This window comes from Danio rerio, chromosome 13, assembly GCF_052040795.2.
Source record: "Danio rerio strain M-AB ecotype USA chromosome 13, GRCz13ab, whole genome shotgun sequence".
In the NCBI taxonomy this organism is placed as follows: Eukaryota; Metazoa; Chordata; class Actinopteri; order Cypriniformes; family Danionidae; genus Danio; species Danio rerio.
The window spans coordinates 27,621,796-27,642,298 of record NC_141033.1 but is presented as its reverse complement, the minus strand read 5'-3'; the positions used below and the strand labels follow the sequence as shown (position 1 = coordinate 27,642,298).

At 37.0% G+C, this 20,503-nt stretch overlaps 1 protein-coding gene and 2 long non-coding RNA genes across 4 annotated transcripts in view; 2 read left to right on the top strand and 1 right to left on the bottom strand.

Moving 5' to 3' along the window:
* adka (adenosine kinase a) overlaps positions 1 to 20,503 on the top strand; it is a gene marked incomplete at its 5' end in the record, with an annotated part of 289,242 nt that overhangs the window by 49,474 nt on the left and 219,265 nt on the right. For both annotated transcript variants that reach the window (NM_212791.2, NM_001272084.1), the window contains 1 exon segment: positions 2,870 to 2,948. In NM_212791.2, coding sequence (NP_997956.1) covers positions 2,870 to 2,948 — 79 coding nt within the window.
* Positions 1 to 20,503, bottom strand: part of LOC147841073 (uncharacterized) — a 360,944-nt gene that overhangs the window by 165,853 nt on the left and 174,588 nt on the right. The gene's annotated exons all lie outside the window — the stretch shown is intronic.
* Positions 11,188 to 16,917, top strand: LOC147834208 (uncharacterized). The gene is made up of 2 exons (XR_015505980.1): positions 11,188 to 14,814; positions 15,917 to 16,917. It is a non-coding gene; the product is annotated as an uncharacterized LOC147834208 (long non-coding RNA).

The window sequence follows — 20,503 nt, the reverse complement described above, 5'->3', positions numbered from 1 at the left end:
AGACGGACAAAATTTATATTGGGTTTATTGTTTTGGATGACCAGTATAAGTTGCTTTTGCACTTGTTTGTAGTTTTGTATTTCAAAATGATTTAATTGAATTGATTGTGGAACCCATTTGTTTTACTTTTTTATACACTCACACTGTAAAACTAAAATCCCCTTTGCAGTTTGCAGATTTAGATTTGTGGTTGTATTTGAAATTCTTTGAAACAGTAAATAATATCAATGTATCATATAATAAAAATACACACTTTGTGTTTGTTCATGATATATTGATGGATAAACCTGACGCACACCATAAAACAGTTCTATGAACTCACCAGATTGTTTACATAATCACAGCATCATACAGTGATGCAATGAGCATGAGGCGGAATTGCTGTTTGAGTTTGCAAACTTGGCATCGTAGGGTCATATTAGCCAGTTTATTGGCTCATTTCAAGTATGAGTGATTGTTGGGCACATCTTAAAGTGCTGACTAAGTCTATTATTTATCTGTGCTGGCTTGAGCTGCGAGCTGTTTCTGATGGTTGAGCCTGATTGCTGTAAAGATAGATGTACAGTATAATATTATTTGCCGTTAAGAACTGGTTCAAATGAATGGCTCATTTGCAAAAAGGATGTCACTCTAGAGGATTTGCCTGAGGCTGTGGATTAAAGGTAATAATGTGGTAAATAACATTGTTTCTTTCACAGGCCAATTGTTTTGCTTCATAAGACATCAATCGTTAAGAGCTGTGTGCATTAATCTGTTGCAAATGGCCATCTCAAGTTATGATAGTCTCTTAATAAAACAAATTGAGCTTCCTCTAGCTCAAATTGTGGAGCATGTACTCATACAATTTGTACCTTCAATTAAATGCGAGTTGCTATTTTTTTTCAACTGACAATAATGTTTTTGATTATAAATGATTGGAAAAAATGCCATGTCTTCCCAAAACATATACTGACCTGTCATCTTAAATCCTAATTTGTCAGCTTTTTTGCACCCGAAGCACCCTAGCAACCACATAGAAATGCTTTGGCCATAGGTATAACAACACTGAATCATTAAAGACAAGCAAGTTTTACATTTTATTCAGTAAAGCCACTCACATTTCCTTCAGGTTAAGTTAATATTGTTAGTAGAATGTACAAAATGCAAAAATAAAACTTGTTGGAAAAAGTGCAAGTGCATGACACCATTTTCACGTTCACTTCCGGTGTTTGATCAGGCTTATTTGGGACCAACAGCAAGAGATTTTCAGGCTATGAATACTTTGGTCCAAAGTGGGCCAGCTGGGGCTTGAAGATTGGTCACGGAGAAATTTATAAAGCTAGAGTTGGCAACATGAATTTATTCTTCAAAAAGTAAATAGATTTTTATGTGAAGATAAAAGCCATGTATTCAAAAACACACATGATATGCTATATCCCTGTATCTACCTGTAGAATATTGCTTCCACATTTATCATATATATTTTCTTTATATAGTTTTTTAGTTTTACTCCTATAACTCTTTTTTTTTGTGCGTGTGTGGGTGAAAGTACGGCAGTAGGCGTGTTTCCATTACAAATGTCTGCAAGACTGTAGTGTTATGTTCTGATAAAAAAAGTAAAATAATAGGTTTAATCATTTTTATACATCTAAAACTTTTACTCTTGTAACAAGTCATTCCAAAATCATGGCTATAGATTTTAGATTTGCTTGTATGTTTTACTGAAGGTGACACATTCATGTTATACAGGATTTAAAAGCAAGGCAAGCCCTCTAAACTTGAGGCCAGTCACGTATGCAGTTTTTAAATTGGTATATGCATTAATAAAATGCTATAAAAAGGCCAAATGGACTTCTGGACACAGATTACATTAAGACTAAATTCCACACCTCATTAATAAAACATAATGTTAGCATCCAAGCAGATGAACGCACAAATAGCCCTATCTCAAAAGTGAAGTTCAACACATAGCTACATTACACTAAAGTACTATCCAGAAATTAGATTTCACTTTTGGTTTCTTTTATTACATCATACATAAATGTTTGTAGAATTTTTAGTTTTTAATGAAGCAGATAGTGGACTAAAATAGAAGCGCAGAAAATTTCTTTATAGTTTTGCCAATGGATTTGCTACAGGAAAACATATAATATCAGAATAGCAATGTTTGTTTCACTGATCTTAAATAAAGTTTGCACATGTCAGATAGTTTGTGAAAAATAGATCAATATTCTTCACATCTTTTATCTTTAATTAACGTCAGTGAGGTTGCTGTATACAGTAAATGTACAGTATCCCGCTTATCTATGAGCAGATAATCAGCCTCAGCCATCAGTGTTATTATGAGAGGAACTCATAGTGTGTGTGTGTGTGTGTGTATGTGTACTTTCCATGCTTGTGTTTGGACTGCAGAGGCTACAGAAGGTCACGTCCTTCCGTGACTCAGACTATTTGCATGCTGTTAAAATCTGTTGCACACACAGGTTTGTGGCGGATGCTTTCCTCTTTAATAATGTCCAGACGTGGGGCAGGTCGTTTGTTGCCTTTGTGTGGGTCTTTTGTGTTTTTGTGTATGCGCTCATGTCTCTACACGGTGCGTGCAGAAGTACAGTACACACACACTTTTCTCAGAAGTCTCACTGCCCTGCGGCACAAGGCTTTAAGTCCTCCATTTCCTGTTTACAGTGTCTGAGGTTTCCTGTTCTCGATGCATCTCCACTGGGTGATCTTGCGAATTATACTCCGGACAAGGCCTGTGTTTAAAAATGAAACAGCCCTCGTTTCAGTTTCATCAAACTCCTCTCATTGTTTAAGTCTATTTGATTAAAAGTGTGCATGCATAAAGATCTTTATTTGTGTTGAACGTATTTCTCTTTTCTCTGTGCTTTAGGTTTGAAGAGATGGTCAAGAAATTCAAGGTTGAATATCGTGCTGGAGGTGCCACTCAGAACTCTGTGAAAGTTGCACAGGTTGGTGTTTTTTTAATTGCAGCCAGTATTTAATGCATACAATGCTAGCAATGACAAGGTCATAAATTCCTACTGCAGGATTAAATGTATAACCAGAAGTTACTTTCAATTAATAAGAGAAAAAGTCTAGCAATTGCATAAATGCAGTGAATGACACTACGCTCTTACTGGTGGACAAGTGGTTTTATATATCCTCTCTCTGTGGTCTAAAGTGCTCGTCTAGGATGTCTGTAAAACCACAAACCACAACATTTAAAGTCCTCATAAAATGAAATTTTACACTGATTACTTTGTTAGCGCATTTTCACTTGAAGTGAACAATGATTTTAAATAATACCTGCCCTGTGCATCCCTAAACGAGGCTGGTTGAGATGTTGTTACACAAATCTAATATACTGATATACATGTGATTTCTTGCCAAACTAAACTACCTGACTCAAATCTTGTCGTCGATCCCAGTTGTAAGAGTAACAAATAATAACTTCTAGTTGATCATTTGGAAAAGTGGCAAAAGGTCAATTTTTCCAGTGAATCATCTGTTGAACTGCATCTTAATCATCTCAAATACCTCTGAAGACCTAAGATTCTCACAGATATCATTCAAGTTTGATAAAGGAAACTCATGGTTTGGGGTTACATTCAGTATGGGGGTGTGCAAGATATCTGCAGAGTGGATGACAACATCAACAAGCTGAGGTATCAAGACATTTGTGCTGCCCATTACATTACAAACCCAAGGAGAGGGCAAATTCTTCAGCAGGATAGCACTTATTCTCATACTTCAGCCTCTACATCAAAGTTCCTGAAAGCAAAGAAGGTCAAGGTGCTCCAAGATTGGCCTGACCAGTCACCAGACAGGAATATTATTGAGCATGTTTGGGGTAAGATGGAGGAGGCATTGAAAATGAATCCAAGAAATCTTGATGAACTCTGGAAATCCTGCAAGAATGCTTTCTTTGCCATTCCAGATGACTTTAATAAGTAATTTGAGTCACTGCAGAGATGTATGAATGCAGTCCTTCAAGCTAATGAGAGTCATACACAATATTAAGTATTTTTCAACTGCACAATGATTGTATATTTTACACTATACATTATTTCTGTTAAGTGACCAGATTTTGTCTAAGCAAAGTCAGACGTTACTGTCCTATTTAAATAATTAAAAATCAAGGCATGATCATATATAATTTTGGTAAAATAAGTATAATCTAGAGGCCTTTTCCTTTAATATAAGCCACTTCTGATACCAAATGATCAACTAAAAGTTATTATTTGTTGTTCCTTATAGAAGACTTTTAAACTAAATACAGGTAGTGTATTTACATTTACAGAGAAAACCCAACTTCATGTAACCTATAGTTTGTTTTTGTGTGCTTTTGACTTGACCTTGTTTATATTTAACAGTTGACATGAAAGAGATGTGTAGAGCTGTGGCAATATAAAATCATGTGAGAAATCGATTCTGCATCAATTCTGAGATTTTTAAAACGTATTTTTATTCATATGCCTCACAAACAGCCATAGAGCTTTACAAACAGTCATACCCTGCTTGCATCCACTTCTTTATTGATGTCACTTGAACCTAAAATAACTATTAATAAAATTAAGAAAAGGTTAAGTGAATTACAAGAGTGTGCATAGTAACTTGTGTTTACATTAATTTTGTGACATAGCAGTCAACAAGCACAAGCTTTCTTTTTTTTATAAGTGTTTGGTTAAACTAGCCTAGAGCGGAATCTGCTGTATAAAACTAAGCTTAAAATTGAGAGAATACCAATACATGTTGAAAATCTCAGAATGGATGCGGAATCAATTTCTCAAATGATTTTTCACCACAGCTCTAGTAGTCTGGCAGCAGGCTTTCTGTGTGCACGCTTTGTACCTGTGAGCTCGAAAATATCAGCTTTGTGTATCAGATGCCTAATCTGAGAATTGTTTTAAGTGCTTGTTTTGTTTGTTGTTGCTGGAATAACTGAAGCACATGCTGTAAAGGCTCAGGAGGCTGCTAAGGAGGCTGGACTCTGGCTGCTTATTTGCATTTAAAGCAGACACACATTACCATTGATTTTTGCTTCGTCTGAAAGGGTGAATTTACAGCATGGTATGATAAACGATCCATAAAATATTTCATTCTTTACAGTCACATGCACATTCTTGAGAGACCTAAGACTTTTATTAAATCGTGTAAAATAGGCATAATGAGCCAATTAAAGGGATGGATTAAAATGAAATCCGTCATCATTTTCTCAATCCTTCACTTGTTTAAAACCTTTTTTTTTTGTTGAACACACAATAAGATCTTTTTAAAAATTCTTTTTGCTGGTCCCCACTTACTTCCTTACTCACTAAAAAATAGTATGGAAGTCGATGGGTCCCAGCAACCAGATACAATCTTTTTAAGGCTGCACAGTATATAGTTTTAGCATCGGTATCGGAATGTATGCATCCTCAATTATCACATTGCAAGATATGCCATGTTAAGTTTGAATTATAGTTGACCAGGACCTACAGTAATAACCATTATTTAAATAGCTAAGTCAATTGAGAACAAGTTTTCATCTACAATGACGACCTGGCCAAGAGGTAATATTAAAAGCAGATACGAAGCAGTTGTGACACAATAACAATTTCATAAACGCAGATAATAACAAATAAAACCAAGGAAAAACTAAAAACAAGCATAGTGATCTTGTACTATTAACTGGATTTAATATTTAACGGATGATATTGGAATGAAAGTGTCTTTAAGGTCTGCAACAGATGATTCAAACCATCAGCACCAGAAAACTGAAGAGTAGCGGCCAAATGAAGTGCAAACTTTGGGTATGCAAAGGTTAATAAAACTACTAGTGCGCAGATTTCACCACGTTTTCTGAGTTTTAAGAAGTGGCTGTAAATATAGTGGAGTTTTCTCTATAAAAGCTTTGTTAGTGAACAGAAACCAATGAATTTGATGACATGCTTGAAGAGAAGACCAATTCAATAAAGAATACAGGTGGCAGTGATGAGTAATAAATGGTGCACCAGTAACAAAACTAATTGCTGCATGGTAAACAACATCCAGTTTGTGAAGGAGAGTTTTTGAAGCTGATCTGTGAATAAAATCTCCATAATCCAGAATTGGTAATGCTGTTAAATTGACCGAACGCTGTTTTGAAGAGTGTAGTAGTGACAGTAGGACAGTATCTGATTTGTAGAGTCACTGTTCAGTTTAACCATAATAGAGTGAAAGTTTATCGTTTGCGTGTGATTTTTAAGAGAGTTTAAAACAATTGGGCACAAGAAATTATGATGTTTGGAGGTGTAACGAAGATTAATTGTATTTAATAAGTTATACTATTTATGAAAAAATGAGTTTACTTTTGATTTTTCAGTACTACTTTGTTATTAACTCTTTACTTTTTTGTTAATATGGCAATTGGTTAGTAGACAGGTTGTACCGTTTTTCTTTTTGTAATTGAATGTTTTGTAATTTAAAAAATTGTAATCTTTTGTTTTTCTTTATTCAATCTACATTGTGAGTACCCGTGTTCCCCTAGGCAGAATTAATAGGTAATAACTTCACGTAACATCTTTTTTGTCTTGTTTTCAGTCCAAATATATGATTATTTTACCCCATTAGCAGATAATGCGGCTTGTTTTATGGAAAAACTTTTAATTTTGACAAATTTCTTCTGAAGGTGAAAAGCTTTTCTGTACGATTTAGTTTTTGTACTTGAATACTGTTAGACTCACTAGAAAACTGTCAAACAGACCACCTTGTGAAACTGTATTCATATTGCATCATACAGTTGAAGTTAGAATTATTAGCCCCGCTTTGATTTTTTTTAATCTTTATTTTGGCTAGAAAAAAGTCTACAAAACAAACATCATTAATCAATAACTTGCCTGATTACCCTATCCAGCCTAATTAACCTAGTTAAGCCTTTAAATGTCACTTTAAGCAGTATAGAAGTGTCTTGAAAAATATCTAGTTCAATATTATAATAATAATTATAATAATTCAGTGGGGCTAATAATTATGACCTCAATTGTAAATCAAAGAAAAAAAAAGATATTGCAACATTTTTAAGATATTTCCAATATTGTTTAGAAAGAAATTTAGGTTTGAAACCACATATGGGAGAGAAAATAATTCTAGTAATTTTCATTTTTATGTGAACTAAGTCTTTAAGCTTTCTCTATGCAATGTATCTTTTGTTGCACCCATTTTCTCTCCAGCTTACCGGTTGCATGTTTATATTTGTTACTTGAGACACAGCAAGATTTAAAACTGGATGCATCTCCCAGATTTATAGCCCAAACAAGAGGCAGTTATCTGACAATCTTTTCAGCCCTTCACTTTAGCTGGCCTAGTCTGCAGCCATTTTTGGGTTAGAGCGTTTCCAGAGAGTCTAAATATTGTTTTTCCCTTTTTCATTTTTTCAAAGTTGTTCCTCGTATTCCCAAGACATGATGCTACACATCTGAGTGGGATATTTTATTTGTGTGATATTGTTTAAGGGTAACAGCAGAAATAATCTTAAGTCCCTGATGGGCAAGTAGGGTGCTGTCACAGCAGAGAATGAGATCTGCTCAAATGGCCTTGTTGCCCTCAGGGCCCAACTAGACGGAGTTTGATTCCTCCAGCACATGTCCAGTACCGCTGTGTACTTTTGCAGGTGGCTGCAGACATCAACACTTTTAAGAGCTCAGATACAGGAGTTATTTAGACATATATCATCTAAACAGACGCATGGAATTTTCTGATGATCTCCAGATGATGCACTGTGTTCAAATCTACAGATGCATTAGGCTGTAGAGGCTTGCATCTATCACCATGAAATACAGACCACGGTGTGTGATGAGGTAAGACTGTGGATAATCATTTGGGAATCTGCCAGTGCAAGCAAATGTGATTTCATTACTTTAGTGTCTGACTCCTTGTGTTGTCGGGCACATTTGTTATGACCTCAATGCAGCCCGAAAGGACTTACAGAAATGATTCTTCATTTCAAGTCTTTCTTTTTTTTTTTTTTTTTTAGCTGTGTTCCAACATTTATTTTGCTTAACAGGATTTGCTGTGAACGTCCTCACGAGGATCTTCCAGCTCTTCACCTGCCGTTGCAGATAACAGAGTCAGGGTGGTTAAAGTTGTGCCTATTTGCTAGTTACGAAGGCTCCCAGTGATATGTGGGTTGTTAAGCAGCAGTTTGATCAGACAGCTCTTCAAAGCTGGCTCGTGCAAGAAGGGAAGCTTGATGCGGAACCAGGGCTCTGAGATTAACACATGGCAGCACCTGGAATGCCAACAGCAATGCAACCTATGTGTCGGTGTCGCGGAAAACGAGAGCTTTCAAACGCAATGACATGGGGTGCCTTTTGCGCGAACATCAAAGCGCTCATGTGGAGATGAGGTGTTCCAATCGGAGGCTGTTCTCAGCCTCGGGCACTGCTTGGCAGACGTGGGAGGGAGCTTGTTCCGCTCCCAATACCTGACCATGATAGGTAGACCATTTACACAAGAACAACCAGTCATTGGAGAGCCAGAGCTCTCTCCGTTTTTCTCTTTTCTCTCTTACTCTTCCAGAGGCCATGAAAAATCAAACTGATCGCCTTTTTTGCCACCTTATACTTTCTTCTTTCTCAGCCTTTCATTTGAACACGCAGCAGAAATAAATTTCTCAAGTCTTACCTAAAGGTTCAGTCATTCAAAGTTCAGAATTATTCTGTCTTCATTTGCTCACCTTCTTGTCCGACTTACTTTTTTGGAAATTCAAAGTTGGAACACTGTTACTGTATAATTACGTAAACTATGATAAACCATCAAGGCTAGAACCAATTAGAGCAATCTGATGATGCAATCAACATGACAACTTCAAACCATGGGTGGGGGGGGGGATGTCAAAGTTTTATTTTTTCTGGTTTTGTTATTAAGATATAGGGCTATATTTTAACAATCTAGGCGCAAAGTCTAAAGTGCATAGTGCAAAGGCATTAAGGGCATGTCCGAATCCACTTTTGCTATTTTATAGATGGAAAAATACGATCAGCAGTGCACCTCTGTGCGTGGTCTAACAGTGTTGTGCTTATTCTCTTAATGAGTTATAGGTGTGTTTTGAGCATAACGTGCATTAAACCATTTTCATCTAGTTTCATCTCCCATTCCCTTTAAGAGTCAGTTGCGTTGTGCCATGGCGCATTTGCTATTTACTTGGCAGACTTTTGTAAGTGAAAAAACTGACGTCTTTACTAACGAGAAAATGGTTAAACAGACAATCTGTGCGAGGATAAAGAATGAGCCTCCTCCATTCAGCCTCCTTACTTTCTCTATACTTTACTTTTTCTCTTTACTCCTTTATTTTTGTGGATAAGAAAACAGTGTTGTACGCACTTCACTGAAAGCATCTATTAGTCTACCTATTTATTTTCATTTGTAAAGTGCAAAGATTTGTTTCAAAACTATTTCTAAATTCAGTTCTTATTTCCAGCAAGGAAATAAATGAACAATAATAACGACATCAAAAACCTTGACCTTATTCAAACACACGTCCTATTCCTTTGTTCCATATGGTAATGCATATGTCTTCAAAACCTGGCAGGTTGACAAATCTGAACTGCCTTTCCTTCATTTTCCTTCGGCTTAGTCCCTGGGGTCATCGGAATGAACCGCCAACTTATCTAGCATATGTTTTACGCAGCGGATGCTCTTTCAGCTGCAACCCATCACTGGGAAACACATCTAACCTCGTTTTTATTAAACCAAATATAAAAATGCATATAATATATAATACTACTATCAATAGCCCCTTTCACACATACAGACCTTTCCGGAAAATTACCGGCAATTTTCCGGAAAGGATGTATGTGTGAACAGGCCCTTTTTGAAAATACTGGTAAATTCGTTCTGGCAATTTTCCGGAAAGAGAAGGTGTAACATTATCGGTAATTTGCCGGATTGCTGCTCTGTGTGAATGCAGAAGAACAATTGCCGGAAAGAGCGCGTGCACGTCTAGACGTGAGACGTCTACTTCAGCCAATCAGAACAGTCAGACGCATTCACATCTGCGCGGTTTATAAAAATAAAAGCCTTTGAATATTTTTCCAGACACCTTTAGCTGCTAGATGATAACATTTACTGTATATGTTTTTTCTTATTGCCAACAGTGTTAATAATTATCGATAATATGCTTATCATAAGCCGTTGTTTGTTTACCTTCAAGCTCTGCGTCGGGTGTGCCCATGAAGCAGCTGGTGAGCCAGCACACACACACACACACACACACACACACACACACCATGAACATCTCGACATGCAAAAGTGTGTCTCTATATGTTTTCATCGAAGTTGTTCACAACACTGATCCATCCAGAGTTTGTAATGTAGTCAAACATTTACAAATACAAGCACAGCCGTTTACAGGTCATTTCTGGTTAACGATGTCAGAATTTACTGGTATTTTGGAATGGATGTGTGAATGCTCTTTTCCGGAAAAATTCCGTAACATCCTCGCCTGTGTGAACAGCACTTTTTTTGAATATACCAGTAAAGTTTCCAGATATTTACCGGTATCACTGTGTGAAAGGGGCTAATAACATTATACAAATGCAAATTATCATTAATAAACTGAAAAAACCCTGGAGGTAGTGAAGGCATGGAGGTAGTGATTTTTATATTTATATAAAAAATAATAATTTTTGTTGCAATTTAATCCTTTTTTTTCATATGTAAATATATTTATGTATTGCTGTACATCCTGTGTGTATTAAGCAATGTGTAAGCCTTTGGACCTGCATAGGTGCATAACTCGTGCCATATGCGGTGTACTTCAGAGCAGCTTTCAGTTGGTCAATAGTGCGGTCTTTTTAAGTTCCTCAAAAAAGCAACGCACCAGCAATGCACCTTAACACACCTCCTTTCTAGAATGGAACATTTATGAGTCCACAAAGTAGTGCAAATGGATTTTCTATTTGAACAATGTAACGCAAAACATGAAAAATACTGTTGTGCTGATCTGAAAATAGCAACAAATCACGCCAAACACGTCCAAACACTCAGGTTTATGATAGGGCTTATGTTGTTAGCAGAATTACTACTACAGATTGTTTGTGTTTACTGTATAGATTTTTTATTGCTGTGTGTGAGCTGAGCTTTAGTCAATCCTGAATTTTTTTTTTATTTATTTATTTATTTTTTTTAGTTGAAACAATCTTGACTAATGGTAAACCATTCTGAAAGCTTACTGGATTTGAAAATAACTCCACATTTAATGTTTTAAATATTTTTGTGCCAGCTTAATATTGTAATATGTTGTCTTATCCAAGCCCAGTCAAGGATTTAATTTCCTAATTTTTTTTTACACTGCAACAGTACAGTTAGTTGTCAGTGATTTATAACTTGGATTTGTTTATCACACAAAGCCATTAAATGACTTCAGAAAATATAGGAATGAACCTTGACATGACACTGTTTATTCTTTTACATTCTTTATGAGTGTCTATGCTTTTGGAAGCTTTAGTTTCCAGACGTTGTAATTGCAGAGGAAAAAAAAACAAGCCTATTCTTCAGAATTTGTCTTTTTGTGCTCCACAAAAGAAAGTGAGTCATGAGCATTTGCAATGTCATAATGGTGAATAAGTGATGACTGAATATTTATTTTGTGTGAACTACCCCTTTAAGACTTTCCATTCTGTTACCACGTACATTCCTCATTCTACTATAAAGCCTAGGACGTCAATATAAATCTATTAGTGGTTCAGCTTTAAGCCTCCCCGGATGGCTCTTTTGATGTGTCTGAATTGGTAAATTTGTGCAGGAGACATATAGTCTTAGTCTGACAGGCACCACTCAGCCCCACAGGATTTTCACAGATGAAGACTCTCACCTGCAGAAAGTAACGATCTCCCATTCTCTTTATATTGCACTGCAAAGAGAACGCAGCAGCACTGCTCTACAGCCCCAGACATCAAAGCCGGGGCAGAGAATCACACTCTCCTCCACTGTATATACAATGTTCCCCAAGCATTCTTCAGCACTGTGATCCAAGACTCGGCTCCATTACATGTGCACCCCTGGTGTGGCCCCTTGAGCAACGGAGAGTTTGAGAGGGGAAGAAGCTGACACTTACCAACAGAGAGAGCAGTTGTTAGGTGCTGCCTCCATTGGGAGGTTAAATTACTCCTCTGGAGCTCTGCAGGCCTGCAGGTTTGAACAGTTGGCACTTTTAAACTCATACATTTGTTGCTGGATCGTATCGAGAGTCTTAATGAGGCTAATGGTCTAATGTTTCTGAGAGCACTTTCGAATGTCACTAGTGGAATGTATTTGGTGATTGATATCAATTTAGGTTATGCTTGTGTATCATTTACTCATGTCGGTAGGAATTTTTAAAACACAGACTACTAAAATGAACAGTGTTCCTCACTATTTAATCTACATTCAGTGTGGTTATAAATCTTTCTGACTTTCTTCTGTTCAACATGAAAGCAGATATTTCAAAAAATGCTCGTACCCATTGACCCATTCATTTAGTCATTCATTCATTTATTCATTAATTTTCGGCTTAGTCCATATATTAATCAGTGGGCATCACAGCGAAATGAACCACTAACTTATCCAGCACATGTTTTAGGCAGCGAATGCCCTTCTGAATGCAACCATTCTCTGGTAAACACCCATACACTCTCATTCACACTCATACACTACAGACAATTTAGCTTTCCCAGTCCATCTGTAGCGCATGTCTTTGGACCGGGAAATCGGAGCACCTAGAGGAAACCCATGCAAACATAGGGAGAACATGCAAACTCCACACAGAAATGCCAACTGACCCAGCTGGAACCAGTGACCTTCTTGCTGTGAGGTGACAGTGCTACCCACTGTGCCACAGTCTGCCTCCCATCGACTTCTATAGTAAGAAAAAATTGCTTTGGAGGTACCATCATTTTTTAAAATATCCTCTTTTGTGTTTAACAGAAGAAAGAAACTCAAATTGGCTTTGAAAGGGTTGAGTAAATGATGGCAGAATTTTATTTTTTGGTGAACTATATCTTTAAAAAATTCTGCCAACATTCTTTAAAATATTATCTTTTGTGTTCCACAAAGAAAGTCACACAGGTTTGGAACGACATGGGAGTGAGTAAATGATGACAGATATTTCATTTTTGGGTGAACAAAAGCAAGCAAGCAAAAAGATATCTTTGTTCTGCAACCTTTCTTTCCTCAGCTACTTCTGTTCTCCTTCTTTCCCCATTTGTCGCTGGCCCACAGTGCCTTTGCAGATTCTTTTTCAAAGTGGTGAGGGGGCCCAACCTTGGACTCAAACTGGACTCTTTTATTGGAAACACATGTGCACTCTGTAGTTGGAACTCCTCTGTGAAGAAAATCACTTAGCTCTCTTCAGCACACAAAGGCCTTTCCCAGTTCATATTTTTTGCATGGAAACTTAAATTGGGGAAAGTTGGTGCCTAGAACCAGACATCAGACTTCGAAGACGAAACGTTCCATGACCTCATGTTTGACTTGACTTACTTCTTTGCTTTTCTTTGAAAGAAAGAAAAAAACGTCTCTTGTGTCCATCTGACCTTTCTCGATAAAGAGTTAATATATTTTTTTGTCTTTCATGGAAGAGCTAGCCTCAGTGGAAAAAGGAGGAAAATGGCAAATGCTACACGTGTATCACACTTGGCAGGGGGAAGCGTTCGGATGAAAGGAAATTTCAGTGCAAAAGAACGTTTGAAAGCTCTGAGATTAACAAGACGCATACCAGGCTGCGCTAAAATCTCCACAGTGAATGGCCACAACATGTGTTTCCGATATTCGCTTCAGATAGAATGGAAGTGGAAGAACATCTCAATACTTTAGTGTAAGATTAAGGATTTAGAGACTCGCGAGTGTGAAATCCTCCTCATTGTTCTGGATTTCTGCAGAGTGAATGTTTAATGTACCTTCAGCACAGGGAGGTTGTCTGATTAATGATTGCTAAATACCTGCAGGTTTTGGAGATGATGTGCGATGCAGTGCGAAGGCGAAAACGGGCCCGTCATTAAGCATGCTCCTCCACTTCTCGACAGAAGGTTAATTGAATGTTAACATTCAAAAGCGACAGCTTCTCGGACAACTGCGCTGCCAAGAACAGTTTATTTCCTTCCTGAGTTGATGGAGGGTCACAGACAATTAAGCGTCCTGAAAAAGAAAAGAAACAGCCAGACTCACCTTTGCATTCCTGGTGAGCAGCGGACTGGCATCCATTTCCGTCTGGCGCAGGAAGCGACGTGTCTCTTGTGAGGCCTTAGCAGTTAGAGGTTACACCCAAATGCTGACACTGAACTTTTTTTGCAGGATTCTCATGAAATCACACCTTTCCTCATCCTGCCACTGTAACTTAGTTTACTGGAAGTGCGAAGGGGCGGAAACTCTAGACTGTACTGTTGTTGACTGGCCTGTCTGTGGCTGGAGCACATGTGCAGCGTCTCAGCTAATATTTCACCATTTGTGCCTCGTAGGGAGTTGGAGAGCAGAGTAGATCATAACAGCTCTAATCTTGGGTTTGATCAGTCCACCGGCCTCCCAGCGGGGGCTCCCAATTCTCTTCGAGCGCTCTCTCGTTTATCTTGAGTGCTCTTGTCTTATCTCAAGACCTCATAATCTAAAGGGGTAGGTGATACACTGTTTCCCACACTGTTCTCATTAATGGGCCATATTTATGTGACCTGTAAATCCATTTAGCATGGTTTCGCTTTAAGAAAATTCACCTCTTGTGGAGAATGGGAATTTACGCCAAGCTGTGTTACATTTTGTGTGGAGAGCAGCATATTAAAATACACCCTCAGGAGCACAAATTGTCAGTAAATGAAAAATCACCACCAAAAATAGCGTATATTAAGTGTATATAGGAGTTTTGATTCAATAAAAATAAAATAATGTTTACATTTCTTTAAACAAAAAGCACTGCAAATATTCTTTACAAAGTTTTTTGTCTTGTTTTTAATAGTGTCACTGATGTATTTGATAAAATAAGGAAAGTAATAAAGATTTTAAATGCTGGGTAATTTGTAATTAAACTCAAATACACTCACCGGCCACTTTATTAAGTACGCCTTACTTGTACCGGGTTGGACCCCCCTTGGCCTTCAGAACTTCCTTAATCCTTTGTATCATAGATTCAACAAGGTACTGGAAATATTCCTTAGAGATCTTGGTCCAAATCAACCTAATAGCATCACGAATTTGCCACAGATTTGTCGGCTGCACATCCATGATGCGAATCTCTCGTTCCACTACATCCCAAAGTTGCTCTGTTGAATTGAGATCTGGTGACTGTGGAGACCGTTTGATTGCAGTGAATTCATTGTCATGTTCAAGAAACCAGTCTGAGATGATTCACACTTTTATGACGTGCTGTGTTATCCTGCTGGACGTAGCCATCAGAAGATAGGTATATTGTGGTCATGAAGTGATGGACATGGCCAGCAACAATACTTAAGTACACTGTGGTGTTAACAAAGTGTGCCACCAGCCTGAACCATCGATACAAGGCAGGATGGATCCATGCTTTCATGTTGCTAATGCCAAGTTCTGACCCTACCATCTGAATGTTGCAGCAAAAATTGAGACTCATCAGACTAGTGAACGTTTTTCCCAATCTTCTATTGTCAAATTTTTGTGAGCCTGTGCGAGTCTCAATTGCCTGTCTTGGCTGACAGTAGTGGCACCTGGTGTGGTCTTATGCTACTGTTGGCCATCGCCCTCAAGTATTTCAGTTTCTGAAATACTCAGACCAGCCTGTCTGGCACCAACAATCATGCCCCGTTCAAAGTCACTTAAATCTCCTTTCTTCTACATTATGATGCTCTGTTTGAACTGCAGCAGATCGTCTTGACCATTTCTACATGCCTAAATGCATTGTGTTGCTGCCATGTGATTGGATGATTCAAAATTTTAGTTAATGAGCAGTTAGACAGGGGTACCTAATAAAGTGGCTGGTGAGTGTATTTTGCATTGTTTATTGTATTAATACAATAAAAAATACTGCTCAGTGTTAAAATATTAAAGGGATAGTTCATTCAAATTGTCTGCACTGACTAGTAAGTCTTTAAAGTAGTTCTGGTTTCTTATAATCACATAATGTGTTAGGCAGTCAGGTTATCATTTTGTATAGATGCTACAAGCAATGCACATTCATATGAAATGGATACAGGTCACAAAAGATACTTAGTTAGTGACTTCTGCTTAATTATTAAAATTTATTTGTGTAGACTGGGTGTCCTGCACATGCCCTGAAAATTGAAGCTAAAAACATTACAATCGGCCCCTGTTGGCTGTCAGTACGTGTCATAAACCCAGTCCTCTCCATGTAAACAAAAGTAAATCAAGTAAAAAAAAAAAAAAAACTATTTCACTTGATGTATGTATACATTTTTAATTTCTAACAAGTTTGAGTTAAGTTGAGTCAAGTTTACAGTACATTAAAAAATGGCATCAACAAATCAAAATTTTGTATGTAACTTTTAAATTAGTTCACAGGGCGTCAGCTTTATTTTTAAGTTGATGTTAACTTGACATGTTATGTCAATTTTATTTCATGTAAGTTGAAAACTTGTTCATTAGAATTTCATTTCATAATTGACATCTGTGTACAGTTTTCATCTGGATTTTTTGGGAAGATTGAAACTTTAGCTTTTACTCTGATGTTTGGCATCTGCGAAAATATTGTTACATTGGTTACATGTTTCCCATGCCAGCTTTGACACATGCGCTCAAGGTTACGAACCTCTGATGTAGCGGTTCAAGACGACACTTGGCGTGCCATTGGATTCAGCTCCTCCATGGCATTGTGACAATGTGCCATTTGCAGCCTCCGCTTCCTTATTCTGTGTAATTATGTGACATTTATGTTACATGATATAGCATGGTGTTGTTACAAAGGCAGCAGAGATGAGTCGAGCCCGGGGACATTGTGGAAAGGTCAAAGTGAGTGGCACATGCATAGACGCCACGTGTATTTATAGATGCAGGCGTTCAGATGTGACAAATGGTGATGAACACAGAACTCTTAGATCCTTCCAGCACTTAGTGTTACGTGACATAGTGAAGGTGACGCTTCCCCCGCATTATGAATAATGATTAACTGCAGGCAACCGCCAAGAAGGGCTTGGTGGGGAGAGATATAAATAGACGCTGTCTTTTGTTCATTCGCTTCCTATCACACTAAAGAAGGGGCTCAGACTGTAGGAGGAAGCAATGAGGCATGTGGGATATGGCAGAAGAGGACCTTTTCTCACCGTTACTAACAAAGCCATACTGTGCTTGAGCATTTGCATACACGCGCAGTCCCACAGAAGCACACTCAGAATATGGTTGACCTTTGGCAGACACACGTGGTCTTGGTATCAATAAAGAACATACGTTTAGCTTGTGTGTGAGAAATGGCATCGAGCAGCTGTCTTGCTAACGCGTTGCGGAGCGATGGGTATTGCTAATCAATGTTTATAATCTGAAGTTATTATATGAAGATCTCACTTCTAGCACTAAATGGACTATAAAGGATGCAGCTGAGGCTTTTGTGGTTTATGGTTTACTGCCGCCGTCTTGCCTTATTGGCAAAAATGACTAAATGAAGCTTTAGATTGATGGAGGAGTAATACGATGGACTGCTTTTTTCCAGTAATGTTCAAGTTGGACCGCAAACCAGAAGTGCTTTTCTTTTAATTGGTGTTATGCTGGAAAGATTTAGCAAACAAATCATTGGTTAACGTTACGAAGAATGAATAAATAAGCAGAAAACATCTCAAGAATCAAATAAAAGAAAAGGTTACAAAACAAAAGGTGATTTCATGAATGTTTTTCACAATTTTTATGTCATCTATGAAAAAAAGATTATCCTCTCCTGCTTAATTTAAGCATTTTCAGTCTTGATGCAATTTATAATAATTATTGTAATTATAATCTATATTAAAATTAGTTTGATGTATATAAATGCACATTAAATAGTGTAAATCGTCAAATATTTTTATTCAATATTTTATTAGATTTTATTTATAGTTTTATGTGCAAAAATTAATAGAGAAAATCAAAGAGAAAAAATGTAAACATTATATGAATTTGACAAGTATTTGTTTATATTTTCACATTTCTCTGAGAATTTTCTCTATACTAAAAGTGATTATTTGTCAACTTTATTTTATTTAAATCATAAATTTCATTCATATGCATCATTAGCTACATTTCCATGTACTTATTTTTATGCGCTTTTTGGATATGCACATAAAAAATCGATGGAAACACCAAGATGCGCATACATTTTAAAAAATTGCTTAACAAACGTATGCTCATAACTGAGTAGAATAATCTTTTTATTTGATAAGAAAAAATGCTACTACTAAACTACTATGCAAACATTTTTACCGAAATGTGTGTAAATGGACAACCCAGCAGGCTGACCACATTGTAAAGCATCTGAAATGTTGTATTGGGCAATCTAAAACACCTTAACGGTTTCAGTATTAGTGTTATTATATTATTAATTACCTCCAGAATCAAGTGCGTCTGTGCTCCACATCTCACAACTTCAAACACCACCATTTGTTTATTGCATGTCTGCATCGACTTCTGAGGTGCAAATCGTTTTCTTAAATAAAGAAAAGATTCCCGCAGCTTCTCCTCTTGCAGTAAATTCTGTTTTTACTGTTGATATTTGGCACCAGGTAGTGACAAGTTTGTTCTCTTTGACTCGTTGGATGGAAAAGCTGCACATCTCTATAAGCAATATTCCAGTTTTGCACATAACGTTTACATTTTTCGATAGAAACATAGCCATTGTTGAAAAGGTTGGCTAATAATCAATTTTGGTACAGTCTAACATTGTAAAATATTATACATTTAATGCATACTTAATATTTTATTTGGATATACTTCAAACAACATAAGAACATTAGTTCAAGTTCAAGTTGAGCTTTATTGTCATTCCACTACATGGACACTGGACATACAGTGAAACAAAATATCTTGTCTCCCAGGACCACGGTGTTACACAAATAAACATTAGCCATAAATAACACCACAACTCTGGACGTAAGAGATTTTTTTTAGCCTGTGCATAACTAACATACTGGAGTGGTATTCTAAATATACTAACTACTTAACTATGCATGTGCTATACATACTCAAACTATGCATAAAGTCAAGATGGACTATACAAGTACTTTTACATAAAACATAACAATATTGTGCAAGAAGTTATTAAGGTTGATGAAAGCAAGTAGTGCGACATGGTTTGTGGTACATTCAGAAGTAAACATTGTTTTACTTATTCAGTCCTTGTAAGATGGAGTTTAATGCTGTGTCCAAATTCGCATACTTATACAATGCCCTAAAAGTATGTACTGTTAAAGGAAAAGTATATACTTTTAAATGTGTAACAGAAGATTACACAAGCTTTGGGACATACTACTTCCTCATTAACAGATCATTATGTTGCTTACTTAAGAGCACTGTCAATCATCCGCACATCATCCACATTTCATCATATTTAATATCCTACCTTCTTGGGGAAGCAGCAGCAATATAATCTGCAATTCACGAGTCTTTTATGCAGAGAAATCTTCTCAGGTCTTTGGACAATTATGCATTCAGATGTTAATGTCCAAACATGTCTTGATTTAAGTTTACATTGATGTTGCAGATGCAATATAACACAGACAACTGATTTAAATATTTTCCAGGGGGCTAGATATCAATTAACAGTCATTCATGTTTGTAGTTAGTTTACACCTTTTATCTGCATTTGTAGTTCTAATCAAATTCATGTCCAACCTGCAATGAATAGTGGGCAAGAGTATGGAGAGTTCTACACTTAGAATTTTTACCGGAAATAGTACTCCATCCGGGAACCCTTGGCACACTCGACATACTACAATTTGCTAAGTCTATTTTTGAATACTATTTAGGACAGATAGTATGCAAATTGGAACGCAGCATAAGTGTCCAGTGCATATAAAGAGAGTATTTCTACAGATGGTTTATCGGGGCCACTCACCTCTGTGAAGAACACTTCAGAAATGCACAATTTGATTATAGAGATATGGAGTGATTTTAAGAAATTGTGCAAGTGCAATTTGTAAGAAAGACTAAAGTTTGTGTTTTCTACTGGTGGTTTGTCAAACCCACTCACCTCTTTGAGGCACATTTAAAATTGCATATGTTTGCATTATTTATTTAATTTTAATTTTTTTAATTATAGTTACATTAGTCGTGACCATAGGCTGTAAAAGATATGGATGTAGTATCTGTGAAGTCACCCATAGCTTTCTGAAGACTAATGAAGCTACAAGTAGGCGTGGCCAACCGTTTTCTTTTTGTTTGCGCGTCATCGCACCCAAATAAGGGCAAAGAGATGGAGCGTCAGTGGCGCTACAAACGCCTGCTAGCATTTTACTTAGGCTTTTCTTTGGGAGAAACGCTTAATACTTCATTACCTATGACTCATTTGTGTTCTGACCGTATGGACTTGGTTGTACACTGTATCAATGAAGTGTTTAGACTTTTAAAACACTGTTGTAATACACTGAGCCACAAA